Source organism: Pteropus vampyrus, unplaced genomic scaffold (genome assembly GCF_000151845.1).
Source record: "Pteropus vampyrus isolate Shadow unplaced genomic scaffold, Pvam_2.0 Scaffold275, whole genome shotgun sequence".
In the NCBI taxonomy this organism is placed as follows: domain Eukaryota; kingdom Metazoa; phylum Chordata; class Mammalia; order Chiroptera; family Pteropodidae; genus Pteropus; species Pteropus vampyrus.
In genome coordinates this window covers 898,650-909,704 of record NW_011889056.1, presented here as the reverse complement: position 1 = coordinate 909,704, position 11,055 = coordinate 898,650, and the positions used below count along the sequence as shown (strand labels likewise).

General features: G+C 53.4%; 2 protein-coding genes and 1 non-coding gene across 4 annotated transcripts in view; 1 reads left to right on the top strand and 2 right to left on the bottom strand.

Annotated features, from left to right (window-relative positions):
* Positions 1-3,987, top strand: part of DNASE1L1 (deoxyribonuclease 1 like 1) — a 6,415-nt gene extending 2,428 nt beyond the window's left edge. For both annotated transcript variants that reach the window (XM_011375560.2, XM_023520640.1), the window contains 7 exons: positions 538-745; positions 1,105-1,193; positions 1,273-1,359; positions 2,423-2,523; positions 2,662-2,774; positions 2,855-3,103; positions 3,184-3,987. In XM_011375560.2, the coding sequence (XP_011373862.1) occupies positions 611-745; positions 1,105-1,193; positions 1,273-1,359; positions 2,423-2,523; positions 2,662-2,774; positions 2,855-3,103; positions 3,184-3,318 (909 nt within the window). In that variant the 5' untranslated portion in view covers positions 538-610 and the 3' untranslated portion in view covers positions 3,319-3,987. The remainder of the gene's footprint in view (positions 1-537; positions 746-1,104; positions 1,194-1,272; positions 1,360-2,422; positions 2,524-2,661; positions 2,775-2,854; positions 3,104-3,183) is intronic.
* A 697-nt stretch (positions 3,988-4,684) lies between these two features.
* On the bottom strand, positions 4,685-7,305 carry RPL10 (ribosomal protein L10). Its single transcript, XM_011375559.2, has 6 exons — positions 7,126-7,305; positions 6,227-6,285; positions 6,030-6,137; positions 5,668-5,806; positions 4,978-5,140; positions 4,685-4,893 (listed from the first exon to the last, which is right to left on the bottom strand). The coding sequence occupies exons 1-6, from the start codon at positions 7,146-7,148 to the stop codon at positions 4,741-4,743; spliced, it is 645 nt and encodes a 214-aa protein (XP_011373861.1). The 5' UTR covers positions 7,149-7,305; the 3' UTR covers positions 4,685-4,740.
* Positions 5,189-5,323, bottom strand: LOC111729688. The gene has a single exon (XR_002776325.1). It is a non-coding gene; the product is annotated as a small nucleolar RNA SNORA70 (small nucleolar RNA).
* Positions 7,306-11,055: the final 3,750 nt, after the last annotated feature.

Sequence of the window (11,055 nt, the reverse complement as noted above, 5' to 3'; positions counted from 1 at the left end):
GTACAGCACGGGGAATCTAGTCAATATTATTGCAATGGCTGTGTGTACTGCCAGGTGGATGCTAGAGTAATCGGGGGGATCGCTTCTTAAATTATATAAATGACTAACCATTGTGCTGTATACCTGAAACTAATAAAAATAAATAAATAAAATATGAAATTCACAAAAAAGTAAGATGATTGGTGCCAGGGGCTGGGGGACAGGGAACGAGGGGGTCAATGTTTAATGGGGACAGTTTCAGTTTGGGAGGATGAAAAAGTTCTGGGAATAGACGGAGGGATGGCTGCGCGACAGCGTGAATGTGTTTCACGCCACGGAACTGTACACTTACAAATGGTTACGATGTTAAATTCTGTACTATGTTTATTTTACCACAATTAAAAGAATGAGGTCGAGCCATACGTGCCAATGCCAGAAGGTGTCCACAGGAAGAAAGGCAGGAAGTCTGCGACAGTGACAGCTCTGGGATGGTGGTGCTGGGCAGCAAGATGAATATTGCTTTGTCCGTCCCTTAACACCATGTTTTTCTGAAACCAGAACCAAGCAGCTGGGACCACACCCGGGGCCGACCTGGATCCCTCCGGAGGGTCCCAGCAGCCCACACACAGCCATGCACTGCCCAGCCGCGCTCCTGCTCCTCCTTCTGGCTGGTGGGGCCGAGGCCTTTCGCATCTGCGCCTTCAATGCCCAGCGGCTGACGCTTGCCAAAGTGGCCAGGGAACATGTGATGGACACCTTAGTGCGGGTAGGTTCATCACTGTAGGGAAGCTGCTCCCCTGAAGACCATGAGCCAAAGCCCCCAGCCCTGCCAGACCAGGGGGGCAGTCCCAGAGAAGAGGGGACATCGAGAGACATGGGTGCAGAGGCGAAGAGCACAGTCCCTTCCTGTCATTGGCCTGAGTCTTCCTCTGTGAAATGGGTTCGGCGTAGGTTCCGATGGCATTCAGTCTTCTCCCAGGTCCTTTCTAGTCCTATTGTTCTCTGTGGGCCACAGCCAGCACGCCACGACACTCTTGTCCATATCAGTGGCAGTTCCTCAGGGACTCCACCCCGCTCTTGGGGCAGCAGTCACTGAGTGGAACCAGTCTTCCCGGTGTTCTGCAGATCCTGGCTCGCTGTGACATCATGGTGCTGCAGGAGGTGGTAGACTCTTCTGGAAGTGCCATCTCCCTCCTGCTTCGAGAACTCAACCGGTGAGGCAGGCTCTGTGGGTGTAATCCCGGGCCCCTCGAGCCTTATGGCTCCTGACCTTGGGCTCCCCTTTCCTGGCAGATTTGATGGCTCTGGGCCCTACAGCGTCCTGAGCAGCCCCCTGCTGGGGCGCAGCACATACATGGAGAAGTATGTGTATATCTACCGGTAAGCACAGGTGGTGGCCGGGGTGGATTTGGTGCTCAGCCCACTGCGAGGTGGCTCAGAAGTCCCAAAGGGTACATGCCCCTTCCTCCTGGGGCAGCCGTCACCTTCTCACACTTTTCTTCCTCGATGGCTTTATTCTGAGATCTGCCCCTCCTCTGCCTCTCTCCCGTGGAAGCCACTGGGGCTTGGGACAAGTCTGGCTGCTAGAAACAGCTACCTGCTGCTTCTAGAAAGAGGCTTGATGGGGGCCCATCACGAGCTTTGGGTGGACACAGTATCCGGAGACAGCTCTAAGTCCCTGGGAAGACAGCCTGGTGCGGGGAGCCCTTTGGGGATCAAGATCGAGAGGGCAAAGGCGACGGTCAGGGAAGGAGACCTGTTTCTCCATGTAGATGGAATTAGATAATATCTAGAATTCACTCCAAAAGAATGGGAGGACAGAAACATGTCCACACAGGAAAGCTCATAGCAGCATCACTCATAACACCCCAAAATGGAAATGACCCAAGTGTGCATCACCTGATGAATGGGTGAGTAAAAGGTGGTTTCTCCCTCCGACAGAATGTTATTCAGCTGTAAGAAGGAATGAAATACTGACTCATGCTATGCTACAACATGGCTGAATGTTAGAAACCTACGCTAAGGAACAGAAAGAGGATACAGAAGAGCACATATTATTTGCTGACATTCCCATAGAATGCTCAGAATAGGCAAATCTACAGAGACAAGAAATAGATCAGTGGCTGTCAGAGGCCGAGGGGGAGAATGGAAAGTGACTGCTAATGGGTCCAAGGTTTCTTTTGGAGGTGAACAGAACGTTCTAAAATTGTGGTGACGGTTGCACACCCTTATCGATGTACTGAACACCGCTGAATTGTGCATTGAATTGTGCATTCTACCTCAATAAGAAAAAAATCCTAGAATAAAAGGCTGGGAAGGCTGTGCCTACATGAAACAGAGCTGCTGGTGGAAGGCCCCCTTCCTGAGTGCCTTCCTGATGTTGGCACTTGCAATCCAAGATCAGTGATGTAGGGCCACTGCTTCCTGTGCCTTGGTCCCCCAGGTCACACAAGACGCAGGTCCTGGATTCCTACGTGTACAGTGACGTGGATGACCTCTTTGCTCGGGAGCCCTTCGTGGCCCAGTTCTCTTTGCCCAGCAAGGGTAGGAGGGGAAGGGTGTCTCTGCTACGTGGGAGTGGGAAAGGGGTCTGGCTGGCTTTATTGGGGGCTTGGTCCCCCAGAGGCTGGGTGGAGCAGAGCCAGGGGTGGAAGGGAACTCTCCATATCTGGGGCCTGGCAGTCCTTCCCAGGCTGGTGTTGGTCCCCCTGCACACCACTCCGAAGGCTGTAGGGGAGGAGCTGAATGCCCTGTACGACGTGTTTCTGGACGTCTCCCAGCACTGGAAGATCAAGGTAGGGCTGGCCAGATTGCACGGGGCGGATGGGGACCGGATGGCAGGGTGGCCAGGCCCGACAGCTTTTCCCCTCTGCAGGACATGATCCTGCTCGGGGACTTCAATGCTGACTGCACCTCGCTGCCCAAAAAGCGCCTGGGTGAGCTGATGCTGAGAACTCAGGCCGGCTTCTACTGGGCGATTGCCGATGGGGAGGACACCACTGTGCGAGACACCACTCACTGTGCCTACGACCGAATAGTGCTCCACGGGGAGCGCTGTCAGAGTCTGCTGCATACCGCATCCACCTTCGACTTCCCCAGGCACTTCCGGCTCACTGAGGAGGAGGTAAAGATTTGAGGCCAACAGGGTCAGAGGGAAGTGCCTCAGCCCCGATACTGACATTTTGTTCCACTGCGCACATCCAGGCCCTCAACATCAGTGACCACTACCCCGTGGAGGTGGAGCTGAAGCTGAGCCAGGCAGCTCACAAGATCCAGCCCCTCGGTCTGATTACTTTGCTGCTGCCACTCCTGCCCCTCCAGCTGGGCCCCGTGGCCTGAATCCCAACCCCCACTCACTGACTGCTGCCCACAGATGTGATGACTGCACTGCCTTCAGGACCGAAACCCTGGCCTCGGTCCCGAAGTAACTCCATCTCTCCACCCCCAGCCCTGCCCTATTGGACTGCAGCCCTCTGCCTTTGCTTTGGCTCGTGTTCTTTGGTTGGGCCTGTGCCTCGCATTTGAATGTGGAAGAGGAAGGCCCCAAGCCCTAAGGATGGAGCCATGGCACTCTCCCCCGCGCGCGCGCACGCGCACGCGCGCACACACACACACACACCCGCAGTGTCAGAGGTGGGGACTAAGCAGGCTCCAGAGCTGGGGGAGGGGAAGGCTCAGGAGGCAGTGATCTTGGCTAAACTGTAGGGCTTAGAAAAGGGAATCACACAGAAAAAGGGAATCACAACAGATAAAATTGTTTCACATGAAAAGGAAACACCTACACATCGAAAACAAAAAGCTATATTGCAAGGACATTACATGTCTAACATGTCAAAGGGCCATGTATACTGCACATAGGATTCACATAAATCGATATATAGACTAGTAGACCCGAGGGTGGAGATAAAACAGCTCACACACTACTGAAACATTTAAGCTCATTTGTAATTCAATGGGAAAAGCCCTGATGCCTATAGTAAATAAAGCCCACGTTTCTGCCCACTGTTATCTCCACCCTGGCTGCTTTATTCACAGGTCACAACCCCAGAGAGGCTGGTTGCCAAGGCTACAGTTGCAGGAGCAACTATTAGCTACTGCATGAATACATGGTTGCACAGGGAAAGGGGATGATACACTATACATAGTAAAACGTCAACGATTGTGTAGGGGTTTTTGGTCTCACGAGAAGTGAGACGATTTCTTCCCGAGATTTTTCAGAGAACGGCTCGGCAAAAACAGGACATCAGAGTTGTTACAAGTTAGTCATACTTATGGTTTAGAGGAATCTCCTCGAGGCCAAAAACAAAGGTACTTTTCAACTTCAGAAATGGCTATAAAAATTACAAAGCCGGGGGCATCTCAGGGGCGGGAGGGAGGAAGCGCTGCATGCATTCCAGGCTCTTCTCCAGGTGCCTCAAGCCAACCCACCTAGCAGCACCCTCGGGGCCTATTCTTGCCGCTCCGCTCGCTCCCCAAGGACACCTCCGGAACCTAACACTGCTCTTACAAGAGGTAGCCCTGGCACACAAGGTTCCACGGGCTGAGGGAAGCTGCATAGCATCTATCCGAAGGTCTCTTTTGTCAAGCCCTATGGGTGTTTGCTCACTGGCTCTGCTAAACTGTCAGCCTTTTTTGGAAGAGAAAGGCTAGTGTGACGCTGGGGTTCCCAGAGGCTCCCCCCTCCTCCATGAACCCAGAGGCAGAGACAGACAGAAATAAGGATTTATTAGTGGAAGAGTGGGGGGAGAGCATCGTTAAGACTCATGAGTGCAGGGCCCGCCATTTGTCCAGGGGGCCTCGATTAGGGATGTATTTGACCCCACAGCCATCTGGGATGAGCCGCTTTTCAGCCACCATGTCTTCAAACTCATCCGCATTAAACTTAGTAAAGCCCCACTTCTTGGAAATGTGGATCTGTGGAAAGAAAAAGGATTCAGTCAGGATGCCTGGGTGTGGGGCCGAGGAAAGGCAGGACATCAAAGCTGCAGCGCTATTTACCTTCTGACGGCCAGGGAACTTGAACTTGGCCCTGCGTAGCGCCTCAATCACGTGCTCCTTGTTCTGCAGCTTGGTGCGAATAGACATAATTACCTGGCCAATGTGGACTCTGGCCACTGTGCCCTGGGGCTTTCCAAAGGCACCACGCATACCTGTCTGGAGTCTAGATTAGAAATAGCATGAGGTCAGACATGAGTATCCACCAGAAAAGGACTGTCTCCAAGGTCCCTTAGAACAACCCATACAGACAATAGGCTGCGCACACTACCAAGGATGCTGCTGTTTGCAGCCATTGCACACCACGCCCCTATGGGGAAAGGAGCACAGTCGGCTTAATTGGCTGCAGTGACTTAAGACTTGCCAGGATCCCTGTTAAGGGGCCACTGGGCTCATCTGAAAGCCCCTCCTCCCAAAATGCGACTGCCCCAGCAACCTACTTTCTGGCAGATGGCTGTCATCAGGCTCAAAGCTACTCCCTCAGGAGGACCTCCCCCCAGCTAATGCCCTTTTGTGTTTGTTTCTGGGAGTCAAGTATCCAATCGAAACCTTGCCAGCCACTGGCCTGGCTTTGCTATGGGCGGTTGAGTCTTTATTTAGGGTCACCCCCTCTTTGCCCTGATATAAAAATCAAGTCCATCATAGAGACCCTCAAGTTATGGGAAAACACTCGAGACCCAGAATATAGCTCACCTGTCAGCCCCAGCACAGGACAACATCTTGTTGATGCGAATTACATGGAACGGGTGGAGCCGCACTCGGATATGGAAGCCATCTTTGCCACAGCTTTTCACCATGTACTTGTTGGCACAGATGCGGGCAGCCTCCAGGGCTAGGTGGGGAAAAGTAAGGCAACAGGATGAGACAGGAGGCATAGAGGGAACATAGATGTTCCCTCAGGGAACATCTGTATTGCCTGGGTGAGTTTCATTAAGAGACTCAACTGGGTGCCCATGATTAATGAACCGGTAATTCTGGTAGAGTGGGCTCCAGATTTGGCTGGGGGAGCACAGAGGAAGAACGAGATGAGATTAACAAGGAGCTCTGCACCTTACCTTCGGAAGAGAGCTGCTCATATTCATCTGATACCATGTGGCCGCAGAGTGGGAATTCATCCACTTTTGCCTTCTTCCGCCCCAGGTCAAAGATTCGGATCTTGGCATCTGAAAAGAGCTAGGGTAAGTTGTGTGGAGTGCCACGGGCGGTTGCGTCAGCAGAGCCAAACCAGTTGGGGCGCTCTTCCACTACTTACCAGGGACACCTCGGCAGAAGCGAGACTTTGGGTACGGCTTGTTCTTACAATACCGGTAACTGCAGGGAGGGGAAAAACCCAGGTTTGCGGGGGTCCACAAGGGACCTTGACAATAGGCACTGAGAGCTCCCTTCAAGACCAAAGGAGGGATGGGAATGGTGTGTGGGGGGTGACATATGTTAATCTATAACCCGCCTCCATTCCTGGAAATTGGCTCTAAAGCACGACAGTCAAAAAGAAAGTGGCCCAAAGTTACAGGACGACCATGTGAGAAACATAAAAGCAAAAATATCTTGACGCCTTATTGGGTTTTAAGCTTCCAATAAGGCCAACACCTGGAAACGGATTTTCCCAGTTAAAAACATCTGTCACTTCAAGGCACTGCGGACTACAAATCTGCCGCAGGCCTAACAGCAAAGGTCATGCAGTCCACCCTAAAGACTTTTGGGCACGTGGCATGTCGCCTACGAGCCACGTGAAGGAGTCCTCGCGCCCCCTGCAGGCCACGCGACGCATCCGAACCCCTATGGCACGTAGCCAGGAAAAGACAAGAATGGCACACAAAGACCCAGAGAAGACAGCCTGAAAAGGAGTCCCATTTCCAAGACAGAGGGAGGGATGCAAGGCGGACGTCACGTCCAGCCTGAAAATAGCACAGCACACGCAGTCCAACATCAATGTAACAAAGAGGGGAGGAGGGCTTCAAGAGCGGAATTAAGTTTTAACAAAAAGAAACATGACATAAATCAAGACCTAAGCGAACCGGGAAGGTACCGGGGAAGATTCTTCAAAGGAGAAAGCCACACTAGGGTGGCCCCACCCCACGGTTGCTTTCATGGGACAAATGCAATTCTCTCCTTCATCCCACAGCAGCGAAACTGGATGGATTCGGCACTCACCATCGCGCGGGTCGGCGGCCCATAATGGCACAAGGATCTTCGGTGGCTACAATGAAACAGAAAAACCGGAACAGAAGATGAAGACAGGCCTCAAACTACAGTAGACAAATACCAAGGGCACCGGACGAGCTTTGATCAGCACTTACTCACCACGCCAGAGAAAAAGAGGCGCTCCCGCCCCTACGTAGGCCTTATATAGTCGGGCTGTCTTCACAAGTAGTAACCATAGAGTCCCCGTGAGGGCGGGGAGACGCTCTGTCACACTCCCAGACCATAGATGCGCTGGTGTTCTGCGCATGGGTACGGGCTGAACCAGACACATGCGCAAAGCAAGGAAGCGGTTTAGTACCGGACCGCTGAAGCCAACTGGCGAATGGGATTTCGCCACATCGACACCAGAAGGCCGCTTCCGTCTGGCCATCATGGGCGTAGAACTTGGCCCCAGGCTTTGCTGTAACTATGACGTGTGTTCCTAGTGTTGAGAGAAGTGAAGTACCCCCAAGTGGGGCTCACAGCGGCCACGCGCATTTTCCTGGGAAGTCGCGGGGCCCAGAATATATTCTTCGTGCCTCCCTCTGGGCTCTAGGGCCGGGAGGGGACGGGCTGTGCCTGGAGCCTTGCCCTGTATTCCTTGGTCGACGGTGCGGCCGGGGCGGGATCCACGCCACCACCCCCTGCCCTAACCGAAGAGTCCAAAACCTGAGTAGCTGTGAGCCCCGCTCCATGTCCCTGAATGAGAGATGTCCCTTGGGAGAGAGGCCGAGGAGACGCCTCCACAGAGATTCAGGGCCTGTTCCACCGGGCAGAGGAAAGAGACGCTGGGCTCCCCATGATGACTTGGAGAAGGAGAGAAGGCTGCGACCCCATTCGGATGGCAAAAAAGCATGGTCATTCCGTCGCCCGCCCCGCCATTAAAGACCTTGCTCCGCGCTCCTGGGGTCCAGAATGTGCTCCTCCACACGCACACGCACACACACACACACACACAAACACACTCCTTGCCGGCCCAATGCGCTCCAGCGCCTTCTGAGCGTGTCTGCGGGGTTCTTTGTAAACCATGGTTCCCCCTTCCCCCTACGCACCAGCACAATATCCGGGAGAGGTGGGCGGAGCTGGGGCTAGTCACCAGGGAAGGTTCTGTCAGCCATAGGTGTCTGCCACGCCTTCTGGAGGTGGGAACAGCAGGAAGTAACAAAGTCTTCCCCGTGTCTTGGACCCGCCAAGGAGTAAATGCTCAGCAGTACTGTTCATCAAGACAACCAGTCACTTTACTAAATGGCCGTAGGTCCCTTTTGGAAAGCTTGGGAACATTTGTGGTGTGCATGTCCAGCAGTGGCGCAGAGGCCTTCCGAGGTGACCCAGCCTCCCATTCCATCAAAGGCCTCTGGGTCTGCAAACGAACTGCGACATTCCACTGGGGCACCTCAAGTACCATGTAGGGCTCCCAGACCTAGAGCATTTGGGGTTATAGACCAGGCTGTGCTGTGGCAGGCCACCTGTCTCTTTCCTAAAGACACCGTGATGTCTTCAGACCCTTTCGAAGACAGGTGTCTCCACTCTAGTAGCGCTCGATGCCTCATTGAAAAGAGCTGCTTCTGGAACTTCTCATGGAGTGTTCAGGTCAAATGTGGTCAATCTCAAAAGTTTCTCTCTCCCTGAGCCTTTGGGGATGGAGTGTTCAGGTCAAATGTGGTCAATCTCAAAAGTTTCTCTCTCCCTGAGCCTTTGGATTCCCTCCTCCACCTGATGTCAGGACGGCTCTGGCATCAAAACGAATGAACTGCAAGCAACTAGAGACCCCAAGTTTAGGTCAACCAACTGAGGTGCTAAGCTTCCCACCAGCCGTATGTGCTAACACAAACTGGACCTTCTAGTAAGTACACCCCTATCAGTAAATCCAGCCCCATTGGAAGTTGTAGCTCAGCTCCTCAGTCTAACACCCTGAGAATCGACTCCCACAAATGGGGTAGAGCTGGTAGATATCAGTCAAGTATTGGAAATTTTTATTGGTGTGTGACCTTTTTCCTCCAAGGTCAGACTCTGTGTCTGTCCTCATGGAGCATTTAGTTATTTGGTACTAATTTGGGGTCTAATGGCAACGGGGTAGTTGCGGAGGGTCTCAAGGACAATGGTGTCCCCTCGAATGTACCAGCCCAAGTGAGGTAATGAGTGCTCCGGCAGTGGAACACCAGTTCCCAGGCACTGGAGGGCAGGCTACTTACTTACATCAGCAAGGGAGGCTCAGAGGGACTGGGGGCTTCCCAAAGGTCAGCTTCAACTGAGGCCAACCAGATGTCCCATTTCCAAGTTTCGGGACCTCACTCCTCCAACCACTGCCCTATGAGAGACGTGGAGAGGCTGGGAATTCGAATTGCATCGGGATTCCGTAACCCACGCGGTTGAACGTCGTGTTTGATTTTCAGCAGTCAGTCCTGCGGATACGGGATGTAAGGGAATTTTTAGGGCTCTCATGGAAGTTCTCAGCTTGTCATACCGTGACTTGAGCTGAGAGGCGAGGAAGTGGAACCGGAATATGAGGGGTTGGTTACTCAGGGGTGGGAGGGCCGAAAGTGCAAAAGGGATTCTGAAGGAACAGATAATACGGGAAGAAGCTGCCACCCTTCGAATGAGGGGAAGAAAGAAAGAGGTTGGCGTCCTCAGAAGCCTAGAAGCCAGGATGAGGGGCATTGAGGAGCCAGAGCCCGGATGCCTGAGGAGGGGCCGCTGCAGGCTTTCAGGGAAGGCGGAAGCAGCACCCGCAGCGAAGAGGCCGAACAGGGCAGGATGAAATGTCCAAGGCACCGTCTTTCAGGTCACTAATTCTTCGCTGGTATCTCTTTGTGGCTTAATCCATCTGTTGAGATTTTTATTACAATGAGTATGTTTTTGAACTTTGAGAGCATTTTTTAAAATCTGCCAGGGCTTTGAAAATTATTTGTATCTTTATGATTCCTTCTTTTGTATCTTTATTATGTCACATCTCAGAGGACACGGAAGATTCGGGAACTTGCAAACGATGTGTAAATATCCATGAGAACTGCTCTCTGATCTCATGAGAATTCAAAGGCAATGTCAACCTGTGTTTCCACGTCCTCCCTCATTAAGCGCAAGAGTAGAGGGTGGTTCTGTTTGTCACCCTCCTTGCTTGGTCATGCTCTGGCCCAAGGCCTGGGGGGTAGTCGCCTGGGCTCATCTCGGAAGCCTTCGGGACACACTGACGCGCCACACGCGCCGCACTCACAGCCCTGGAAGCTCCGAGTCTCCAAATGAGAGCTGTAGAGCAGAGCCCGCAAAGGGGACCAGGCTTGGTACCCAGCATCCTCGCTCCACACGCTACCTCGGCCACTTGCTAGCTAGTGATTCAGAACAAGCTACTTGACCCTTCTGTGTCATGGTTTCCTCAATTCCTCATCCAGGGAATGGGGATGACACCGCTACCAACCTCCTAGGGCGCCATGAGGATGGCATGGATGAGTCCGGGCATGTAGCAGACACAGCCATGGCGGAAATTACGTTATCTGGCCTCTGAGAGGTACGCCCTGGGAATGAGGGGGCCAGTCCTCTCTTTGACAGACCTGCCGATTCTCCATGAGGGCGGAGGTTGCTGACCCGTCTTCAGCGGGGCCTCTGGGAGTGCTGGGCATGAAGCCCGAGGTGCGCAGGCCCCTTCCAGGGAGGGCGGGTTTGCTCTGCCAGGAGCCCAGAAGTACTCCAGGATGGGGGGCAGTTCCTCTCTCAGCCAGGGGTTTGCCGAAGCCCCTCTGCCTGCAGCCCCCGGGGAAAGGCGGCCCTTGTTTATTGGCACCGAGGGTGGTGGAGTTCCCGGCCCGCCCGCTCAGACACACGCTGGATGAACCCACTTCTTTTTACACCCCTGTCCTTGCTTTCCACCGTGGAGGTGACCCTTCAAGAGCACTGCTTTCAGGCGGG

Coding starts and splice junctions, on each gene's coding strand:
- RPL10 (XM_011375559.2), bottom strand. CDS start 7,148: ATGGGCCGCCGACCCGCGCGATG. Junction 6,138..6,226: donor CTTCTGCCGAGGTGTCCCTG/GTAAGTAGTGGA, acceptor AGCTCTTTTCAG/ATGCCAAGATCCGAATCTTT. Junction 4,894..4,977: donor AGTTCCCTGGCCGTCAGAAG/GTAAATAGCGCT, acceptor TTCTTTCCACAG/ATCCACATTTCCAAGAAGTG.